A 23,573-nucleotide genomic window follows, 5' to 3' on the forward strand; every position below is an offset into this window, starting at 1 on the left:
TCTCAAGTGGATATCTCTAACCGTTCTCTCTCTCTAAAACCTGAGAGGCCATTTCAAATTTGAATTTGAGCTGTTATATCTTCGTTATTTGTGAGATTCTAAAACGTGTTCCCTACAAAGTCTAGGCCCGATTAGAGGCAGTTGCATTTCATCTTGGACTACAAAAGCTGCTATTCTAAAGAAACTAAAAGAAGAAAAGTAGCAATGGGTTCAGTGGCAGTGTGAGAAGGGTCAAATACTGGGACTATCTCAATTTATGCAAAAATCTGGTTAGCATCTCAAGCGGGACTATATAAAGGCAGGGAAAATTTTCCAAAATTCTTTAGTATCTGAGTTGACTGTTGAACCATCGGCAATTGAGATTTTTCCTCAAAGTGATGTTTTGTGACATAAGGATGCACAATCAGGAGAAAGTTAGAGATAAATTGAGACAAGTGAAGCACATTTTGGATCTCAGCAACGAAGAAAAGTTACTCTTCTGCAAATCTTTCGATACGATCATGACTGATTGCGATGGTAAGTACTTTAAAAGAGGATGAACTTGTGGATAAAATTGAAGGAGACTTGTGAATTTCCAGGAGTGCTGTGGAGTGCCTTACGAGAAATTCCTGGAATTGGGGCATCTATAAATGCCCTAGAAGCATCCGGAAAGAGAGTGATTTATGTTTCCAACAATAGCACACGTCCAGCTAAAGAATATGAAGCAAAGATCTTGAAAATGGGAGCAAAATTCCGTTATGAAAATCTCGTTCATCCTATGCTCTCAATCATCTACTACCTCAAAAAGGTAAACTTCCAGGGGCTTATCTATGTAATCGGAACGACTCATACGAAGAAACTTATTAGAGAAGCTGGCTTCAAGGTGCTCGATGGGCCAAATGGGGAAGTTGAGGAAGACTATATGAAGCTCTTCCGGACAGTTCATGATTGTGAGCCTGTTAAACTCGTCATCTTTGACAACGATCTTAATTTCAACTATGCTAAATTCATGAGAGCTGATCTCTATCTACAAAATCCTGAATGTAAACTCATTATTGGAGCTAATGACTTTCGACTACCACTTACGCAAGATTTGGACTTGCCAGGCCCTGGTCCTTTTGTGGATGCCCTGATGGCATCGCTGCCTCCGGGAAAGAAGCCAATTGTTCTGGGGAAACCAGGAGAAGCTCTAGGAGAAGTACTGAAGGAACAATTTGAAATTAAAGATCCCAAAAGGGTTCTTTTTGTCGGGGATATGATCACCACAGACATTAAGTTTTCTTGCAATGTCGGATTTCAGTCTCTCTTGGTACTTTCCGGTGGTACTTCGAGGGATAAAATGCTGGCCAGTGAAGATAACAGTGCTATTCCTGACTTTTATGCTGATTCACTGGCTGATTTATCAACAATAATTTGTAGTTGTAATCGGCAATAGACGATAGTAATAAAAGATAAGACGTTCTCTCACTTCTATTTAGAAGTTTTATTCTTTTAACCCTTTAACGACGAGACACTTTTTACGGACTGAAAATCAACAATAAAAATTGAACTGAGAAACATAATCAATGATAAGTCTTACATCTAACCTTGGAAAGTCCAATATAGTCTGATTCGGTGTATTTTGCGCTTGTATGAACGATAGGGACAAAAATAGCCTAAAAATTTAAGTAATTTTTCTGACAATACCAATGAATAATATTTTTCGCTTTAATGAAAAATATTACGTATGAGTATTAGAGTTTTTATTGCTAAAAGGGTTTTGCTTAAAAAATATTAGAAGTATAAAAAATAAATAAAATCAATTATTTATTTATTTGTTTTAAATCAAATCAATCAAATCAAAAATTATGAATTTGAGAATTTAAAAATTCGCCATTTTTGAGCTTAAATATTTACTACATATCAAATAGCTAGAGACTTTCAAAAAATATTGTAGATTCCTTCAACCTTCTACTTTACAATTATATACGGACATAAGAAAAAAATAACTTTGGGTAGTCAGGAAAAATTATTTTCTTTATGGGACGCCGGTGTTCCAATCGTCCTTAAAGGGTTAAGATTTAGGCTGAGACATAGTCACCGTTAAAATTAAAAATCAATTAGCCGAGACATATACGAGATGTACGAGATAGATAGATTCGTCTAGAGGGCATTGTTGAATCTCTATTACACTTAATGCCTATTACCTTATAATCCTTTTAATGCAAGTGTCCTTTTTCGAAAATTAGTCTTTCGACTATGGTGCCACTAGCGTTTGTCTTACGAAGTTCAAAGGTTCTAGAAAGTTGTAGCCGTTGTAGCGCTTTGCGAAAGCTTTCATTCGCGCTCTTATAGGATGAATTAAGCTAATTCAAAACCTGCTTTAAATGGAAATTTTTCGCTACTCCAAATGGAAACATCACTGTTTTCATGATAAATACAGTACTAAATTATTTTATTTATGTATTTTCTATACTTGAGTTTTATTATTTAGTTAATTTTGCTTCAAATAAAGCAAAAATCCATTCATATTCACAAATCTTAATTTGTTAATTTCTCAGAAAAATTAAAAGTGTACCTTTTCACCATTGAATTTTTCATCGATCGACCATGTTTTCCAATGAAAAACACAATGAGGTGACTGTTGCTTATTCGTTTTGTTTAATATTTATGTCATATTTCTGGCTAATTTTAGTTAAATTGAGTGCTAATCTCTATTGTTTACAGTACGTGAAGTTATCAAATGAAATAATTACCTATTTCGTGAACAAAAAGGGTATTTCTGAAGTATCTTCAAATGCTTCAATAGGAAACCCCGGAAATATGATTTTTTTGGAGAGATTTTCTTATTGTTTTAGATGAGAAAATACCAGGATTAAGAACAAATCTTGCACTCAGGAGCAACTCAACAAGGTTTTGGCAGCCTTTCGTCGCGGTTTCAGTTACACTGTTTGTTTCCAATTAGAAAGATTCCCTTGTCTCCATTTGGATTAATATGTTTCCAATAGAAGTTTTTTACGCTCGCGTATTTTTCTTGTATTTAAGAAGTTTTCAAATCATATTTAAAGAATTGTCACTAAACAGTAACATTCTAGAAGAGTCAAGGAGCAAATTTATGTAATTCTCTTCAGAAAAAATATGAACTTAATGTGTTGAATCTTCTGTCAAAGTTAAAGCGTCTGAAAATGATTTTAAATTAGAACATTTACCCTACGTCAAATTCGATTAAAGGTTATTAAAAATGGGAAAAACACATTTTTGGTAGAAGAACAAAATTTCTATTTTGTTAATCGAAGTTAATAGAAAATAGTTATATTGACTATAGTTAGATAATAGGATTTTTGCTTTGAAAAATATGAGAAAAATTGAAATATTCAACGGCTCCCACATTCAAAAGCAGGCCACTTTCCCCTACATAAAATAATCAACAAAATAATCCATTAAAGCGTTAAATACATATGGAAAATTCTAATACTAAAAAATATTTGACTTGTTTAAAAAATTATACAGATAAGGTCCAATTAATAGCTTTATCATAGAGCTGTCTAATTCAAAAAGTAAAGAATATTATTTTATAGATACAGATATTAAATTTCTTAGAGAAGAATGGTAACATAGAGACACTTTTTTGTCTGCCACTTAAGTTCAATAATAGATTTTTTGTTTACAAATTGAATAAACAGGCGTTATATTTCCAATAAACAATTTTCAATGGTTAAGAATTTGCGATGGTCAATGTATTTTACTTTTTGTTAATTTGAAATAAAATTTATTAAAACTAAATTAATTGGCTTGTAATGATCTTAATCAATTCTTAATTCATAGATTGGTGCCCATTGAGACGCAAATATGCGGGCTGTTTGAGATCACTTGAACAATAATGATCTTCCGGTTTATATTACGTGGGAATTGAGTCTGCGCTTTTCTCATTTGTGTTCTGGATCCACTCAAATATCGCCTTTCACAGTCAATAAAATGGTCCACTCGTCCACTGCTTCAATTGCGACCAGAAGCTCTGAAGATAATCAAACGCTTCAGCACGGGCGGCACTGGATACATGTTATACATAACACAGTGTACAGTAAAAATCATTTGGTGTGAAATCTTAACTTTTATCTTATCTTAAATATTACAACTCGCTGTGACTTTGACTTTTCTCCCCTAATAAGTTTTCCATCAGTCTTGTAAAAGTTCTCTGAAGAGACTGTTGAGTTTTTCGTTACTTTGGAAAAATGAGCGTGACTGAGAAGATGTCCCAAGTGAGGAATATTCTGGACTTGAATACAGAGGAGAGAAGGACATTTCTCAATTCATTCGACTTCGTGATGACTGATTGTGATGGTAATTATTTTATATTTTAAACATAAAGAATTAATTCGCTAGCACTCAGTATTTGCGTTATCTTGAATCGTGAGTTAATTTTAAAAATTTGACTTCGGAGGTTAACAAACCAATTATATTGGAAATTCCAAAAATTATTATTTAGTTGTTAGATATTTGAGGTTCTTAAAACTTTGAATAAGACCCCAAGGAGATACTTCTTGTGGCATCTCGAAGCTGATTTTGTTATAGTGATCACTAAAATGATAATGATAAATCAGATAAGGAGACTTTGCTTTGATAAGCTCCATAGATCAGTTAGAATTTCGATTTAATATATCATAAAATGTAGAATTGTACGCCTTTTCTAACAATTTATTATAGCAATAGATATGAAAAATTAGTACAATTGTGTCTAACCTCTAGTTACACTGAAAAATACATAGATAAGAAGCTTTTATTTGAAATATAAAAAATGTTTATCACTTTCTTGGTGACTCAATAGATTGCACATTAAAGAACTGCGTGATGTCTGTAAGGGAGCGGCAATGAGTGTTTAAATTACTAAAACTAAATATTGCAATATTATTTTGCAAGTATCATTTCTTATTTCCGCACGTTATTATTGCAGTGCATGGTGATAAATCACAAAAAAAATGAGTTGTATGCTCGATATTAATATCAAAAAGAGATGGCAAAGCGTCCCAGCTTTGCGGAATGCTCGAACTCACGAGATAGGGGTAGGGTGGAATCACCAGTTCTCGCCAGTGCCCCACTTGTCGTCACTTACATTGAAATCGCTATTTTCCGCAATTTATGAAATAAATGAGTCGCAATTTTTTTGTATTGTTTCTGCTTCTACGCATAGATTCGAAAAATAATAATTATTCGTTTTGGATTCACGATTTTGATTACTTTTTAGAGCAATATTTTAAGCAAGTGCATCGAATCCAACATCTCTTACCAAATGTACTAAGTGTCGTCAAATTTTCATCAGGCCAAAAATACCTATTTGGGTAAATAATTTGTCTATTGAATATTTAATTGCACTTGTGGAATACATAAAATTTGTATTTAGTCAATTAATATTTCATTTTATATTATTTTTGTATAAAAATGAGGCATGGCGAAAAGTGGTAATATTCTGGAATTGATTTTACCACCTGTCGCCATATCTTTTCAATAGGCGACGCTAACTTCACTTCGTACATTTTCAGTTGTCAAATCTACATTGTTTACTTTCTGCAAAAGCCCCATAATTTGATTTCTCAAATAAAAGTGAAGAAAAATCATTTAAAGAGAGTAATAATAAAGTGATCACAAGGAAAGAGAAATGGTGAATGTATTCTTTTCATAGCTTTGCCTAAAATAACCGAGTGTGGTTCTTTTCAAGTGGGTGGCGAGAAGTGGTTACAAATTTTACAAAACTGGCGAAAAGTGGTAAATAGTGGCGACGAAATGGTTATTTTTGCATTATTAATAAAAATCAGTTTTTTAAGTATAGTCCAGCGTTATGTTCTAGGATTATTGTTTTCACGTATCTAGAGCCAATACATCTAAGTAACTTTGTGTCAAATTTGACTTATCTTGTAACAAGGATTCAAAAGTTATGATTAAATGAATTTAATTTTTTCCTAAACATGGCGATAGCCGGTTATTCCACCCTACCCGTGAATTATCTTTTTGCTTATTTTTTGGGTGTATACTGGTTTATTAATGATTCAGTTCATTCGAAAATCTAAGAACAATTTTGAACTAGAAAATTATCTTAGAAATAGCATACTTACGCGTACATAAGATGAAATAAGAAAATAGAAAGAATCGATAAGAAAAGTCCAGATCTTCCCAAAAAATCCAAATTTATAATCAAAACGGTTATGATTGACCTTCGATCTTGAATTTTTCAAAATTACGAATTTTCCGGTCATGTCATATGTATGTTTGGACGAAATGTTCATCTGGATCGGGACTACCTCTAAAACATATCCGAAAATTATTGAAAAAGCTTGGCTAATTTTGAGAAAAACCGAAAAATGGTTTTTAGGGATGGAGGACGAATAGAGGAAAAAGGATAAAAGACCTCCCGAGATAATGTACACTTATGACGGGAGGGGGGGGGGTCATCAAAGACCGAAAGTCCATATCTCTTACTGTTTGACCTCTAGTTCGGGAACATAAGATCAAGTAAAAAAAAATATCCAAAAAACTATTCAAAAATCGGTACTATTCTTAAGATTATTTGGATCGGTATTTTTAGAATTATTGCGGTTTAGCCCTTTAAGGACGAGACATATTTTACGGACCGAAAATCAACAATAAAAATGAAACTGATAAACATATAGTCAAATGTGCTAATCCGGGCGCTTCGCTATTTGGATCGTTTATGACTAATCCACCTAAAATAATATTTTTATTTTTATTACCGTAATATAGTCACTACAGTAACATAATATAACTATTCAACTTTGAGAAAAACCAAAAATAATATTTCTATACATTAAATAAGTGAGTGTAATCGACTCATTTCAATCTTGTGGCAGCTGGGTTCTTCACTAAAAATTTTCTAGTCAGTGATATTTTCGCTAAAGCTGGTTGATTAAAAACATTTATTGGTTTTTCCTTGTGAAAAAAGTGTTTTAAATCCAAAGGTTTAATTAAAAGTGAATTATCGAAAAAGCGACCCACTTAGTGCATGCTGACTTATTTCAGTATTTATTTTATAAATTTTCTTTAATATTTTTGATAATTTTTTTTTTATATTATGTTTCTGAATGAAACAGTGAATAATTCTATGGATTTAGAAGAAGTGAAAAAGAATTTCATCAGTCCAAAAACAAGCGTTTAAGTAGCACTCCTCGGAAAACGATCCAGTTACCCCACCATACTATAATTAATGATAAAGTTTTACATCTAACCTTGGAAAGTCCAACATAGTCTTATTCAGTGTGTTTTCTGCCTCTATGAACGATAGGGACAAAAATAGCCTGAAAATTTAATTCAATTTTCTAACAATACCAAACCAATGAATGATAATTTTCGTTCTAATATTAATATTAATTGTGTCGAGAATTTTAGTCTCGTGATGGAAGGATTAGTCAGTTCCTCGGGGACTGTCCAGGAGTACCGATTTAGCTCTGAAAAGCTCTAAATACACGTGGAGGTTATACATCGGGTAAAAATTGCAACTTGATCCTCCGCTCCCCAACTTTCCTTCCTTCCACTATTTTGGAAACTCCCTTTTTTATTTTCTGAATTGTTCGAACCTTATGGCATCGATCGGGCATGAATTTCAGTATACACTAGATCCCGGCATTATGCACATTTTCGGGACCGAAAAAAACGCGCGAAATGGCATTAAGCATCGAGAAAATTTGCATACCCGCAGGGGCTGTCTTTTGAATAAATCGGCCGTAAAACGAATTTCGCGCAGTGTAAAAGTAGTTCAAACAAAAAGATTCAACTGTTTAATAGAAATGCATTAACAAACAGTACTTTTTGGCCAGAGTTCTTCAATAAATGGTTAGAATATTTAAAAAATTTACCTTAATAAAAGGAATTAAAGTTTTATTCTGAAAAGGTAGCAAAATGTTTTTAAAATTCCCGCGTCGCAACATAGTATACACTCAGGCGTATTTCAAAAATGATTTCATAAATTGACTCCCAATGGTAGGCAAACTTGCATAATTGTATGTGCATAATTCCGTCAGGTGCATAATCCCGAAGGACTTAATGCCGGGACTGTGAGTGTAGGTGGACCCGGTGGGCCTTAGAACTTTCGATTTAAAAAAAAACACTTAAGGACCCCTCACTGACCCCCTTGACTTTGCTAGAAGCTTCATTTTTTTCTAAAATGGCTTTAGCTCCCGTTCTAATTATCAGAATTTGAAAAAGGAGGGCGTTTGGAAAGTTCTTGTGAAATGTCACATTTTCTTCCACATCGGAAGTTTGTAGAATTACGACAAGAGGTGCTATTACTAAAAAGAAAATTTTTAAAAATAGCTCAAGAACTACTGTGGTCAATTTTTTGATTTTGATCAAATTTTAGAAATGTGTAGTCTAGGCTATGAAGATTCCAAAAAGTGGCGTGGATTCACTCTGATTACTACCTATGGTTCAAAGTGCCATATGTCCGGTTTTATTTAATAGAATTTGACGTATAAGAGCGCAAATGCAAGCTCTCTCGCACGGCGGTACAACTTTCTAGAACATTTGAATTTCGTAGGACCAACGCTAGGAGCACCATAGCCGAAAAGCCAATTTTTATAACACATATAATTTCGATTACCTTGACTTTGGCTTAACCGATTATGATGATCTTTTAGGCATAATTTAGAGGAATATATGTATATATTTCGTCTAAACATAATTTTTTGCTTAGATGATGCCATCTTTATAATTTTGTCGTTTTAGTGTAAAAAAAATTCTTTTCTACAATAACGCAGAGAAAGTACGCAGGTACTGATATGACCCATTTTACTCGACTACGTTATTGAAGATAAGGTTTAAAAGAAAATTCTTACAAAATTCAATCATTTTTTGATATTGTTGTAGATCGTCATATGGGCAAAATGCCCGCTATAGTAAAAAAAAAAACGTTTCCAAAACAAATAAATTGAATTATCTCGGCTACCAAGCAACCGATAAGATCAAGTTTTGGGGCAAAATTATAGAGGAGTTTTTGATTTATAATTCCACTATCATCTTTCTATTAGTTCATTTAAATCCTAGATATTTTGATGTAAAGTAAAAGTTTGCAATATTTCAGAAATTTTATTCCAAATTGCTGTAGGGTAAAGTGATATAAGTTGGATATAGTGTTACAAGTTGGACAATTCGCTGGTACAAGTTGGACATGGCTTTTTTCTTGATAAATACAGTACAAAATTTGTTTTTAAGCACAAGGAACCAAATTATACAACTAAAGTATTAAAAATATACAAATAAAAATGAAGTACTAAATTTATCAAGAAAAAAAGCCGTCCAACTTGTACCACTTTACCCAATAATCTCTCCTATCGTTAGATCCAAATCGAATTTGCATGCAATCCGAGTTTGCTCACGTTAACAATCTCACCTACAATAAACTGATCTAATTTTATCTGTCCATTTTTTTCTTTCCAAAAAATATAGATAAGCATTTAATTCAATTGAATACGATTTGTTTCCGGATTCAATTCTCATATCGCGGTGTTCTTTTCCAGGAGTTCTCTGGAATGCATTTAGCTCAATTCCTGGAGTTGGAGATGCTCTGAAAGATCTCGAGGCATCTGGAAAAGAAATTGTTTACGTCTCCAACAACAGCTTCCGCCCAGACAGTTCATACGAAGCAAAAATCACAAAATTGGGCTTTAAATTCAAACAGGAAAATTTAGTGCATCCTGTTCATGCCATTGTTTACTACTTCAAGAAAATCAACTTTCAGGGACTCTGCTACGTGATAGGTGCTACAGAAATTACCAGGTTTCTCCGAGATGCAGGGGTTAAAGTCCTGGATGGTCCTAATGAATTAGTTGAAGAGGATTTAGTTAAACTTTACAAGAGAGTTGCAGATAATGAACCTGTGAAGTTTGTATTTTTGGAAGTTGACTTCAACTTTGGATACTCAAAGTATCTCCGAGCTGAGCTGTATCTTAGGGATCCAGAATGTCAATTGATCATCGGAGCTACTGATCGTCGTTTGCCCATCACTCCAGAATTTGACTTACCCGGTCCGGGGTATTTCGTGGATGCTTTGGTGGCATCCTTGCCTCCGGGAAAGAAGCCGATTATCTTGGGGAAACCAGGCGAGACTTTAGGAGATATTTTAAAGGAACAGTTTGAAATTAAAGATCCCAAAAGGGTACTTTTTGTTGGGGACATGATTAGTACTGACATCCAGTTTGCCCATAATGTCGGGTTTCAGTCTCTCTTGGTACTTTCCGGTGGTACTTCGAGGGATAAAATGCTGGCCAGCGAGAATGACAGTGCTATTCCTGATTTTTATGCCAATTCCTTAGCGGATTTCTCAACGCTTATTAACAGTATTCCACCACAAACAAGACTATAGGTGAATTTTTTAATACAAATTATATTAAAGAGAAAAAAATTGTAAAATAAAAGTTTGAGTAAAGTTTAATAATATTTTAACTGTATTTTTATAAATTGTTTAATATTTATTTGCAAAACGAAAATTGTTTCTTTAAAATCTATGATTGGAATATTATGCACAGTACTTTTCTATTTTTTTACCATTAGGAGATAAGTGTAATTAAAAAGTAATTCTATTTAAATGCAAAAAATCTAAGTCTATTACTTTAAACTTTCTCATGCAAAATTGAAAAGGCTTACGTTCCGAATAGAAACGTACCTTTTCTTGAATGAAATAAAATAAGTAAAAAATCGACAGGCATAGGTGGGTATGTCCTAATCCTGTGACTCTGATAGGGACAAGCGGTTGAAAATAAATGAATGAATAATTTAAAAAGTTATTTTTTCAAAATATAAAAATATCATAAACTTTTCTTGACAAGAATTTAGGAATTGCTCTGTGCGAAAAAGTAAAAGCATTTACAGTTGACATTGAAATGGAATCCGTACCCAAGATGCATCCAGGTTTAAGTCTGATTGCAGAACAAAAGTCTTTATTGAGGATTATAGGGGTCCCTGGATTATGCACATTTTTGGGGACTGAAGAAAACCGCGCGAAATATCTTTAAAAATTCAAGAAATGCATCACACAGAAAAATGGAAAATTTTTAAACAGAAACACCCAGGAATTTAACTTCAAATCCCATCCAATGAATGCCAATGCCCCATAATTCCAGCTAATTATTCCAGCTAATGCTGAACTAAAGTTCCCGATCTCTTAACTTGAAAGAGCTAGGGATTCTAGCCCATTTCTTTCGCTGAGAGCTTCTAAACTTAAACGCCTCGGGGATTCACGTCCAATTTAAGTTCCCAGGATCTTATATATTCTTAAATTTAGAGTCAAAATTTTTCTGTGTGTATGAGCAGGATATTTACCTGATGAGATCGGTAGTGAAGTCTGTCGGCAGCCTCAATCAGGCATAGTGAGAGAATAAATTGAATTGAATTTATTTTGAATAAATTACGGAAACGTCGCGCCGTAGGTGGATGTAAGAAACATTTGACTTGGGGCACTTTTAAAATTGGGCTTTTTTCTCGTATTTTACCAATTGTGAGGCTAATTTATATCATAAGGCTCAATTCCATTAAAAAACGCGATTGTTACAATCGTTAAAACTGCTCTCTCTTGGAGTTCGAGCAGTTAAAAAATAGGAATAAAAGCTGTAAGGACGATAGTGTCAAAAATAAGTGGTGAAACAAAAGATCCGTTTTTTCTGGATTTTTAGAGGAAAACATTAATTTGGAAGGGAATAGGAATTTTTTTTCGGAACACCGGTGTTTTAATTCTGATCGTCCTTAAAGGTTAAAGCGGTTAAAGCTGCCTCTGTCATTCATTCAAAACAAAACAAGCGATGCGGCGCACAAAATTTATTATAAATAAAATTTATGAAATAAAAGCTTTTAGGGACAGGGACCACAGTTTAATTGACTAATTTAGTGAAATAAAGGCACTCATTATCACTAGAGTAATTAAAATTGACATGATACATTTTAGTAAATTGGCGTAACTCCCAAGATCTCCATACATTGGAAGTTACGGCTTTATAAACGACGTAAGTTACGATAAAATCTTATTGTGCTTCATCGAACATATATCTCAATATCTCAGCTTTTAAATCATTTTATAAACATTTTCTCGAGTTAACTTACAGTTTATTAGTGCCACTTTTATTATTTTGACTCAAAAGTATCGCATCCGGGGCTCATTTAAAAAAAAAATAATGCTGAACTGAAAATATCTTTCTCCTGAAAAGTTGTCAAAAGGAAGTTACGACAAATGCTGAGATAACTGACGAATTGTAGTCTGTTGCTGAACAACATATGAGTAATGAATACGTGTCCAACCGGGTAATTTGTAAAACGTTCATTTCTCCTTTTTGTAAAAACTTTACTGTGTGCTCTCGCTCTCATTTGAAGTCAGTCAATCGAAGTGTTTCTCAATTTTAATCTTTATTTTTCTAATTAATCTTTGTTGAAAATAGTTCTGAAGTGTGAATAAAGAGTTGTTAAGGATAAGCTGGTGGATAGTTTTGATCAATCTCTGCGCTTGTTCCTGTGGATTGGCAGCACGGAGTTTTTAAAATTTGCCCTTCGAGCCACATGCTCTAACCCTAAACATATTTATCACAGGTTTTTCTAGCAGTACCTGGATACAGTACCTGAATTTACATACCATCTCATATTTATCACAGGTAATTCATCCCCATAGTCTATTTTGTCAAGCTCTTCTTTATATGTGTCAAGCAGGAACAGATGATTGAGGCGAGATGGGCTTTTGATACCTTGTTGAAAACCAAAACCAGAATTCATTTACTGTATCATTTATTTCTTTTCTCTTTCTCAACATATCTCACAAAAATATCAAACCAAAATAAATCAAAATGTACATTTTTTTTCTTTAATTATAACGTTAAGAAAAAGGATGGAGACTCAATCATTCTTGAAAAAGCGTCATCGACTGGCTGCATACCGATCACTATCGTCATACTTTCATCTCAAATTCATCTTCTTTTTAGGAAGTTCATCATCATCAAAAAAAAATCTTAAAGGGACCTCCATTGCGGAATCTTGTGCAAAATATGCTGAAAAAAATCCCGCAATTGGATCCCAAAAATAAAATCAAATACGAAAAAAATACAGTCAGAATATCTTTATGTACACAGAACCGAAAATTACTTCCCTGCCTGCGAATTCTTTCACGGATGTTTTTTTTTTTTAGTTTTTTTTGTTTTAGCCAAAAGAAACAACTTGAGAGGATTTCTCATAAATATATATAGCTACATTTGAAGGATTTCGAGAAGCGATTGTGAGTGGGACAACAATGGGGAATAGGGGATTTTTTTTATTTAGGATTTTTAACTAGAGCAGCTCCCATTGTGTAGGTGGCATTGCATTTGTGACTTCCATTGTCCTAGCAATTTCCTCATAGAATCCATGACTCAGCCACATGAGGCGTAATTTTTCATACCTCTCCCTGCACAGATGCAGTGGATTTCCTCGTCTGAGACCAGCATCGTATTCGCCATATTCATCGAGATATGGCGGTGATACGAAGCATCCCTTGCTCACACTGAGTAACATTACTTCACATTCCCGGATTCTGAGCAGTGGAACAATTCCAGCTCCACAGGAATAGGCATGGTACGTGCATGCTCCCACAGTCATCCTGTTGATCTCATTCTGACAACAGTATGTCTGTGAACAGAGCACTTCTCCACACACCAGACACATGGTGGGATTTCGGGTGTCATCCCTGGAGTTATTGGGGCACGTGAAGAGGGACACACTATTGATCAAGTCACTGTAATCTTCTGGCAATGCCACAAGATCCCTCACGGGCAGATAAGTCAGACTAGCTACTTTGTCAGTTTCACCCTTCCTCATGGCCTCAATGGTGGGATGCAGTGAGGCCAGAGTCATGAGTTCCAGGGATTTCTTGCACACAAAATAACTTTCGACATTTGAATCAAGTCCCAAATATTCACACATCAAATTAAACGTATCACCAGTCACATCTGAAAATTCCTCTGGCATCTCTATGCCTGTGATAAAGTGAAAGAGGATTGTGGATGATCTTAGGAAAGTCACCATCTTATCCTTAATCTCCCCAATCAACTGACTCGATGTGATAGTCTTACGGGCTTTGGGACTGAGATAGATATTGTGCAGCCGGAAGAAGGCTAAGAGTGTGGCTAAACCTGAGTCATCATCTTTTTTTTCCTCTTTTGGTGCTTCCATGGGAACATCTTCAGTGACTTCTGGCATTTCACTTGTCTCTGGTCCTTTGGCAACCCCTTCCGGAACCTCCCTAACCCTATTTATGGACTTTTCACCCTGTGAACTCGACATAACCTTACTTTTTTTCTCTTTCTCCGCTAGCTCATCTTCCTGCTGCCTTTTATACCTCTCCTCAGCCTTCTGGGCAACCTCTCTGTACAATTCATCCTCCCCCTCCTCAGGATCTTCATCCATTTCCACTGGGGGATTGAATGTAATGAGAATTTTGGCAATATTTAGCAAGAAAGCCACCCTCAAAATATAATATTCCATCAATTGTCCAGTCGGAATGACACAATCACTCTTCTGAAGATCTTCCTGATTCTTCTTCTGCACATACATCACACATGGTGTGGCAAAGATACTCACCACGAGTGATTCAAAGACATTTGTCTCCAGAATACAACTGGATTGTGCTAGAACATGGAATTTTGTAAATTGGGGCAGAAGATCACGTTTCTCCTTTTCCGTCATGGCAAAACCCATTACACCACACATTCTTATCAATCCCCGAAGGCAACTCAGCTGCCTTATGGACAAATGACCCTTTAAGGGTTTCCTCTGTGCTCTAAGGAGCATCTCAACAGCTTGAATGGTATACACACATGCCTGCCACATCTCAATATGCTTATTAACCTTCCGGCCCCCAATCAATTCCTTCATCACGGACACAAAATCACTCACATGCCCCACCAAATTCCGATCAATTTGCTGCTGTAGCGGCACGCATGCATCTCCAAAGAGATCTTTTGTTTTTGAACCAAAATCCTCAAGAATCGCATAAATTCCTGGCATTTCCTCTTCCTCACTCCCAATCCCATCAATGTATTTCCTCATGATCTCACTCCAAGTCCCAAAGTCCAAAATATCATTTCCCCCCGTTCCCTGATGATGATGCTGATGATGATGCCCCGAATAGTACAAGGGCAGAGAACTGGCCAAAGGAATAACAGTATTGCTTAGACATCGACACAATGGACAGAGAAATTCTTTTTTGTCCGTATCAAAACTAGCCGGAGATCTATTCCTATATGGCCTCCTTGTCTCCTTCTCCACTTCATTGGTAAAGTACATTAGCCAACAATCGGCATGCATAACATGCCCACAACTGCTGACATGTGGATAAATCTTCCCTGGTCCATAGATCAAAGTCGACTTCTGCATATATGCAGAGTATACCATACAAGGACCCCCTTTACTCACATTCACATCTTCCGAACACAAAATGCACGAAACAATCTCATCCACCTCCAAATGTCCCCTTTTTCCCGGTCCTAGGCATGCAATCGACTGACTGACCTCCAAAACCTCCCACTCCATCGCATCAGCCATTTCCTCACGCTCAACATCCACCTTTGTACTCTCAAACAGAGCAGCATTCTCTGTCATAAAACTCTTCTGGGCATTAGCCATCTGAGCCATCACCTTAGCCCGATGCTCAGCCGCAAGCCTTGCTCTCTCCTGCTTCTCAGCCGCTTCCTGCTCATCACTCGTCATTGCCGTATCTTCCTCCATTTCTACCCCTTCCCGACTACTCCCCGCCCCACCATCTTCATCTCCCCTCGCCTGAATCTCCTTAAACTTCTTCACAGTCCACTGAATATGCTCAGCTAGAGCTTCAACTCTCGGACAACTTGCCAATTCCGTCAGCAAATGCAAAATATTCCACTTCAATGCCTTCTCATGGAATATCAAGAAGGGATAGTTTCCACTCTCCTCATCCTGTAGCCCATAGCCAATCAGGAAGAGTACCTACACAGCAACCCAAAATAATCATCCTTACTGAAAGACAACAAATATCCCAAAACAACAACAACCCCCCCAAAAAATACCTTCTGTAAATGACCCTCGGAGAAAGTTCTCTCCTTCAAATCCAATGACTTCTCCAGAACTGTCTGCATTATCAGTAGCATCACATCACACTGAAGCAGATTAGCAATCATACTGCAAGAGAAAGTAATTTGGAAATAATTACAATCTCTTTTCCTGTTATAATTGAATTGCCGATAAAATGATTTGATGAAATGAAATGAAAAAATGGTTTCGCGTCATTCACCGTTTACCAGGGGATCTCAGTGGCGCAATAGGCAAGACCGTTGGCTCTTGGGTAGTGAGATCTCTGAATCGACTCTCACAGCTGTGAGAGTCGCTTCAAAAAAAAAAAAAAAAAAAAAAAAAAGGGGCACGGAAGAAGCATTCACTACGGAGAAGGCGATCTACGATCAGCAGATTCTTCCAACAACATTGTAATGATTACATTGTAATACCAAATAAAGTGTCTCGATACGATTAATATATAATAACCGTTTACCAGAGTTCACAAACGGATTTGAACCAATTCACAAATCACCCAAAATATTGCCCAATATAGCTTAGGAAGTAATGCAACTAAGTTTCGCATGGGTTATAAATCGATTTACTATCGGTTCATAACCGATTGGAATCGATTCGGGCTTGTTAGAAACTCCAAAACCTTTCCAACGAGTCCAACCATGATACTATTCGGTTGAGAAATACGTTCTGTAAAGCATTTTTCACTTTTGACCTTGAAAAATGATCAGTGATAAGCCCAGATAAGCTTATGGTAGCTCAGATTCTTTACAGGCCATCTCGGTATGTGTGCAACTCGGGGTGCGTGAAAATTAGAATGTGAATTGAATTTTTGGGGTAAAAAATCGCATCGAGTAAACTGTTTTTGTCGGTTGAAATGGATAAAATTGGCTCGACGCGATTCTTTATCCCCAAGATTCAACTCACAATCGAATTTTCACGCATTCCGAGTTGCACGCATTTCAAGGTCGCCTGTAAAGAATCTCAGCTACCATAAGCTTATCTGGGCCCATCACTGGTTTTATGAGTATGATGCCGCAAATTATAATGGTCTCGCAATGCATTACATTTTTCTAGAACATTTGAACTTCATAGGACCAACGCTAGGAGCGCCACAGTCGAAAGACTAATTTTCATATTACATAATCTCAATTGTCTCGACATGTGCTTAACCGATCTTGATAACTACTTCAGCATAATTGTTGAGAACCTTTATATCTATATTTTGTCCAAACATCATTTTTTGCGTAGACAATTCCATCTGTCCGATTTTGTCGTTTTAGTGTGAAAAAAAAAAGATTTTTCCTATAATAACGCTTTGAAACCACTCAGATGCCAATTTGACTGCTTCTAGGGTAATGTGGTACATTTTGGAAAACAGTGCATTTTGGAACCTAATCTGGCGTGTTTTGGAATGCATCATAAATATATCGCTTAAAATCATATAAATACTTGTTTTCCCTTCATTTTAAAGTTTTATTTGAATTATTTAGCTTTCTACGTACCAGATATACATAAAACAACTGAAATTAGATTTTAATTCAGAGTGTGAAATACGCGCGGAAATTGACAGTGTACCATTCTACTTTTCACAAAATCTTCACTGTGGTCAATTTTGCCGATGTCAGCAGAAAAAGTGCTAAGTTTTTTCACTATTTAATCTATTTTATCAGTGAAATTGAAACGTAATTTTGATAAAAAAGTAAAGTTTGGACCTTATATTCGAAGGTCAGTGATCAGGTTCAATGAAATTTGTTTGATTTTTTAGTTAAAAAAAGCAAATTTACAAAAGTAAACAATCCAGTGCATTTTGGAATGTGAAAAATCTTTACAATATTTCCTGTTTTTCTTGAAATTCCGATACCAAGGGAGCCTTCAAAAGGCAAGCCATATACTCAGGATGATGTGAAGAAGGCTCTGAAATCATTCAGGTGTGAGAAATGTGTAAGAGAATCAGTGATGGAATTCAATGTGTCAAAAAGTAAGATTTTCACCGGTAAGTGTCCAGTGAAATGCCAGAATGGACTCCCCAAAACTTACTCCCGAGGGGGAAAAGGACCTGGTGCAATGCTTCTTAGATTGTTACAATCGTTGGCAACCAATAACCCAAGATCAAGTGTTGGATACCCTGTGTACGAATTCGTCTTGTTCCAAAATACCCGTTTTTCTTTGTTCCAAAGTACCCACATCATTCCAAAATATACCATTTTTACTTCTTTATATTTTTTGCTATTTTATATAAGAAAAAATTACGTCTTTTCTAATAATTTGCGATAAGATTCTTATTCTTAATAAAACAAAGAATATAAATATTAATTTCAACAAAGAAAAAAAAATAATTTGGGAAGTAACTCACGTGTTTGAAAGTTGAAAATGCTAAAAGTCGGTCCAAAATGTACTACATTACCCTACTCGACCAAGACACTTAAAATAGGGTTTTAAATGGAAAGTCTCACAAAATATAACAATTCTTTGATATAGTTGAAGTTCATTAAATGAACACTTGGGGCGCTCTGGTCGAAAAAACGAGTTCAGAAACAAAAAACCTCGCTTATCTTGGCTTCTGATTAATCGATGAGATCAAGTTCTACGGCAAAATTATGGAAGAGATTCTGGTCTACATTTCACCCATATATCACTTTTCTATCACTCCATCCAAATCTTTGATATTTTGATCTAAATACAAAATTTGTATAATATCACAAATTTGATTCAAGATAACTGAATGGCGTCCCCCAACTTCAGCTCTAAATCGAATTTGCATGCATTCCGTGTTAGCTCACATTAAGAATCTCACATAAATAAGCTGATCTAGGCTTATCACTAGCATTTTTCAAACATTTTGTGATTTTGCAACCGATTTTTAAGTGACGAAACCCAACAAATGTTAACGGCTTCGCAAGCTCTTATGCAGTAAAAACCATTCAAAAGTCCATTAGATGACGAACTCATGGGCCTGCACTCAACTTAAGGGGGGGGGGGTCGTCGAATATCTCAAGTCGCTATCTCTAACCGCTTGGCCACTAGGTTTGCTAACGGTCTGACGGACATACAGCATGTGGAAAAAATGAAAATTGTTAACTCACCAAAAGGCATCTGTCAGCTTTGGTAGCTTCGGTGGTAGGCAGCAATTCCTCTTAGCATTCTTCCTCTTCCTCTGGGCCTCTTCAGACTTCGATTTCTCTTCCTTGCTGTAGTGGTAGAAGAACATGTTGTACGTATCGTAGAACTCTTCTTTGAGCTCATACACTCCCTTCCTATCAGCCTGAGCGGGTTTATTGAAGATCGCCACTGCATTTATCACACTCTCCATACCCGTCTCATGCTGAAAATCCGGCAGTGTTCGATTGAGTTCGGAGTGTGAAAATGGCTTAATGCAGAGCTGCTGGATAATTTCCTTCTTGATCCTATCTTCCTCCGTTACTTGACCAATGCCAGGCATATACCTCTCACCAATGATAATGATGAGTAATTCAAGAAATTCATCCACCATATTTATTCTCTGCCTGACATTTTCTTCTTCAGTGAACCTCGAATCCACCTCGGAGGAGGTCCACGGAGTTGGTGATACCCAATTCATGAGATTGAATTTATTGATTAGATGAATGAGAAATTCGTTGCTTTCAATCAATGAAGCACCAATTTGCAGAGATACAATATCTCTATCCAGCATCTCTGAACGACATTTTACATTCCGATAGAAATACAGTTGATTGAGCAGGGAATAGCCATTGCGACGCCACATTCCAGCATGAACTTGGGCAATCATGGTTTGGGTGCAGAGAACAGGTTCAATAAGGTGAACAAGTGAGAGACATGAAGCTACAGCTGATGGTGCTGAAACACTGTAGTAGGACAGACCAAATTTCTCCAGATGCAAATAGAGGCCGGCAAAGAAGCGTGAGAGTGGTAGGTGTATAGATACAGGCTGTGAAGCTACATCGTACATCAAGCAGGCGACACTATGATCAGCCAACTCTTGAACTTTAGTCACAGTCTGTGACACAATGAAATCAGACTCAGAAAGTGAGGTTAACACCATCCTGTACACCTTAACTAGGACCACTTTGTCCGTCTTGCACCAATCAAGTGCCAGGGATATCACATGGGCCAGTTTGATGTGCAGATTGAAAGCAGACTCCCATTCTGGCTCATGTTCAATGTGTGAACCAGTCTGTCGATGTACTGCATCCATTCCTTGCATAACTCGCAGAAGTTTTATCAAAATTTGCATACCATGCAGAAAACCCTTTCGAAGATCATCCGTCCAGACATCTGGAACAATATTCAGTAAATACCTCACATCGTACAAGATATAGGCTGCCCTCTTGAAAACATTGATATTGATAGTTGTCTTGGCAAATTGCAGTACTTTATTCTGCACATACTTCTCTACACTTTCCGTGTAGAAGGTCTGCATTAGAATGAAAAAAGCACTCTCATGGGCTACCAAATGATGTCCAATGGTAGGAACTGTAAACAGTTGGACACTCATTGAAACAATCGAAAAAGAATGATCATGATCATCCCTAATGTAGTCCTGCATTATCGATGCATACAACTTGGTAAATACCACGGCAAATTTCTTCTTATTCTCATATTCCATCAACATTCCAGAAATCAAGACCCTATGCCAACTCGTTCTGGCCATCTTCCACAATTTACAATCATTCGACAACAAATGATTAATATTGTAGTCCGTATTCATGGTGATGATATCACAAAAGATCTTTCTAAAAGCTGCACAATGCACCAAAAATTGCTGTAACCATCCCAGCAGTTGCAGGGCAAATTGCTGATAGGACAGTGCTTTCTTATGCAGTACAGTCACACGCAATGGCTGTGATTTGGCATGCATAATATTCCTCAGTGATTGCTTCTCCACATCCGCCTTGAGGCGCATGCATTCGGAAAAGGAACCACAGAATACCACAGCACGTCCATCCCTATCCACACTCGTCACATAATCCACAGCATTCTTGTGCGGACATGCCACAGTTCTCGTCAATGTCTGGATGACCTACATTTTTGCATGGACAAAAGACATTGACAATTTTACTATCAGAGCCCCACTTTGGGCTTGATTGTTAGGCCTTTCGTATATATAAAAGCTTCATAATTTTGATAACATCCAAGGCGAGTGAACCCTCAACAAATTATATATAAGAGTGTGTGCTCTTTTATTGGGTTAAACTTCGCAGTGAAAACCGATATATTCTTATCACAAACTCTCTCTCACTCGAGATCTGAGGGACATTAAAAAAAAATCATATAAAATTGGCCTCTAGCTTTATTAGTAATAATCATTACCACTCAACACCTTTGTGAAAGAAATGTTATCGCACTTTCTATTATTGGGAAAAACCCACCCAAATTTGCATGAAAAATAATTTAAAAAAATCGATATACAGTAGACTCTCGCTCAATTGGCTCATTTTCAATCGGGCGAAAAATTTTGTTGACAATTTTCACGCTTGATTTTGAAGCAAATTTGCTCAAATTCGCTGTAGTTCCCTATTATTTTATCGTGATTCTTTATAATTATTATCATCCTAATTATCACTCGATAATTATGTGGGAAATAATTTATGTTCGTGAAAATGTAGTAGCCCATTTGGTGACAAATTTAGTCCTGTGCAATTAATCAAAGAATGAAGACGCATTTTATTCAATTGTGAATTACATATCCCTGAAATATAGTTATTTGTGAAATTTAAAGAAGTATTACCTCAATATTCAACGTTGTTTCGAATTCTACATGGGGGCTCAACCGGGATAGGGGTAGAAAATTGCTGGGAAAGAAAACGAAAAACGTGGAATATTGAAGAAGCTGACGAAAAACGTTGTAAGAAGAATTGAAGACGAAAGACGGTGCAAAAAGCACAAATAAGTGTTTTAGTGAATAAAAACCCCAAAAACGACGAAGGACGAAAGACGGCAACGGCGCAAAGTTGCATAAGACGACGGCAATAGTTGCATAAGACGAGAGCAACCATTGCATAACGACGAAGGACGGCAATTGTTGCATAACGACGAAGGACGGCAATTGTTGCATAACGACGAAGGACGGCAACACTGCAAAAGACGACGAAAATGGCATCTGTTGAAGAATTGCTGGAGAATTTCACCAAGAAAGGCTTGATGACGGAGTGCGCAAAGAGGAATTTGGATTGTGAAGGCACTAAAGAGGAGCTAGCACAGCGTATTGTGCAATTTGATGACGATGCAAATGAAACGCAAAGTGAGAGTGCAAATGGTTCCAGAACCGATGTTGATGATGTTTCAGCAACAACTATTCCCAATGTTCTTGCTTCAAACGATTACAGGATGTTCAGCTTGAGGGACGTAGAAGATTCTCTCGAGAAATTTGGGGCAGAAGAATCACAGGACGTTGACGTGTGGTTGGAAGAATTTGAAGACACTGCAATGACGCTTGGATGGAACGACATCCAAAAATTGATGTATTGCAAAAAATTATTGACAGGCACTGCTCGCAAATTCATTTTTGCAACAACTGGCATCAAGAATTGGAAGACCTTGAGAGATGCCCTAAGAACGGAATTTACGCAGAAATTAAGTTCTCTCGATGTGCATAAACGCATGACAAATCGTAAGAAAAAAGCCGATGAAAAGTTCTTGGATTTTGTCTATGAAATGCAGAGATTGGGCAGGATGGGTAGCCTTGACGAAGCAACTATATGCGAGTATATTTGCGATGGCATTGATGACAATGTCCAGAGCAAAGCTCAACTTTATGGAGCAAAGACAGTTGAAGAACTGAAGTCTCGTATCGAAGTATATGAAAAGCTGCGGCTGAAACTCAAAGACGCTGAGAAAAAGGATGATAATCCTAAGAATGTTGCTAGTAGATCTCAGAACTCACGAGGAGAAGCCCAAAAAACGATTATTTGTTACAATTGTGGGGATGCTGGTCACAAATCCATGGAATGTCCGAATAAAAAGAGAGGACCAAAATGTTTTAAGTGCAATGGATTTGGTCATACCACCAGCGATTGCAAGACGAAGTCGAAAGTTTCAGAATTCAAGAGTAATAATGAAGCGAAGGTCAATATGATCAACATCATTCAATCAACTAATGACGAGCTTGATATTTTGAAGATTAAGATTGGAGATAAAGAGTTTTGTGGGATCATTGACAGCTACAGTGATCTATCTCTGATCAATGAAGATACGTACGAGTCAATTAAAGATAAGTGTGAGGATCACCAATTATCATTTCAAAGAATTCGTGGTTTTGGTGGTGCAATTATCCAGGCTTTGGCAAAAACTACAATGAATATTGAAGTTGATGGCGCGAAGTATCGGATGGAATGCCATGTTGTACCCAAAGAAGTGATGGAGACTACTTGGTTGATTGGCAGAAATTTCCTTAAGACTGTACATTACACAATAATGCCTGGTAAAGTGACGATTCGACGACGTGACCAATGTTATAAGAATGAAAACAAGATGATCCGTGTTGATGCGATGTCCCGTGCCAATATGACGATGATGACAAGCGCTAAAGATGTCACTACCAAGATAAGGACTACTAAGAGACA

At 36.4% G+C, this 23,573-nt stretch overlaps 3 protein-coding genes across 3 annotated transcripts in view; 2 read left to right on the forward strand and 1 right to left on the reverse strand.

Annotated features, from left to right (window-relative positions):
* The first annotated feature begins 125 nt into the window (after positions 1-125).
* Positions 126-1,459, forward strand: LOC129806986 (uncharacterized). The gene is made up of 2 exons (XM_055855926.1): positions 126-516; positions 579-1,459. The coding sequence occupies exons 1-2, from the start codon at positions 378-380 to the stop codon at positions 1,412-1,414; spliced, it is 975 nt and encodes a 324-aa protein (XP_055711901.1). The 5' UTR covers positions 126-377; the 3' UTR covers positions 1,415-1,459.
* A 2,394-nt stretch (positions 1,460-3,853) lies between these two features.
* Positions 3,854-10,741, forward strand: LOC129806987 (uncharacterized). The gene is made up of 2 exons (XM_055855930.1): positions 3,854-4,299; positions 9,480-10,741. Exons 1-2 carry the CDS (start codon positions 4,191-4,193, stop codon positions 10,322-10,324), a joined length of 954 nt encoding a protein of 317 aa, XP_055711905.1. The 5' UTR covers positions 3,854-4,190; the 3' UTR covers positions 10,325-10,741.
* Positions 10,742-12,709: 1,968 nt separating this feature from the next.
* Positions 12,710-23,573, reverse strand: part of LOC129806988 (E3 ubiquitin-protein ligase UBR1) — a 29,736-nt gene continuing 18,872 nt past the window's right edge. Inside the window, exons 4-6 of the mRNA XM_055855931.1 lie at positions 19,098-21,031; positions 16,014-16,125; positions 12,710-15,933 (exon numbers count right to left, since the gene is read on the reverse strand). Coding sequence (XP_055711906.1) covers positions 13,264-15,933; positions 16,014-16,125; positions 19,098-21,031 — 4,716 coding nt within the window. The 3' untranslated portion in view covers positions 12,710-13,263. The remainder of the gene's footprint in view (positions 15,934-16,013; positions 16,126-19,097; positions 21,032-23,573) is intronic.

Source organism: Phlebotomus papatasi, chromosome 3, assembly GCF_024763615.1.
Source record: "Phlebotomus papatasi isolate M1 chromosome 3, Ppap_2.1, whole genome shotgun sequence".
Taxonomy (NCBI): Eukaryota; Metazoa; Arthropoda; class Insecta; order Diptera; family Psychodidae; genus Phlebotomus; species Phlebotomus papatasi.

Coding starts and splice junctions, on each gene's coding strand:
- LOC129806986 (XM_055855926.1), top strand. CDS start 378: ATGTTTTGTGACATAAGGATGCACAATCAGGAGAAAGTTAGAGATAAA. Junction 517..578: donor GATCATGACTGATTGCGATG/GTAAGTACTTTA, acceptor GTGAATTTCCAG/GAGTGCTGTGGAGTGCCTTA.
- LOC129806987 (XM_055855930.1), top strand. CDS start 4,191: ATGAGCGTGACTGAGAAGATGTCCCAAGTGAGGAATATTCTGGACTTG. Junction 4,300..9,479: donor CGTGATGACTGATTGTGATG/GTAATTATTTTA, acceptor GTTCTTTTCCAG/GAGTTCTCTGGAATGCATTT.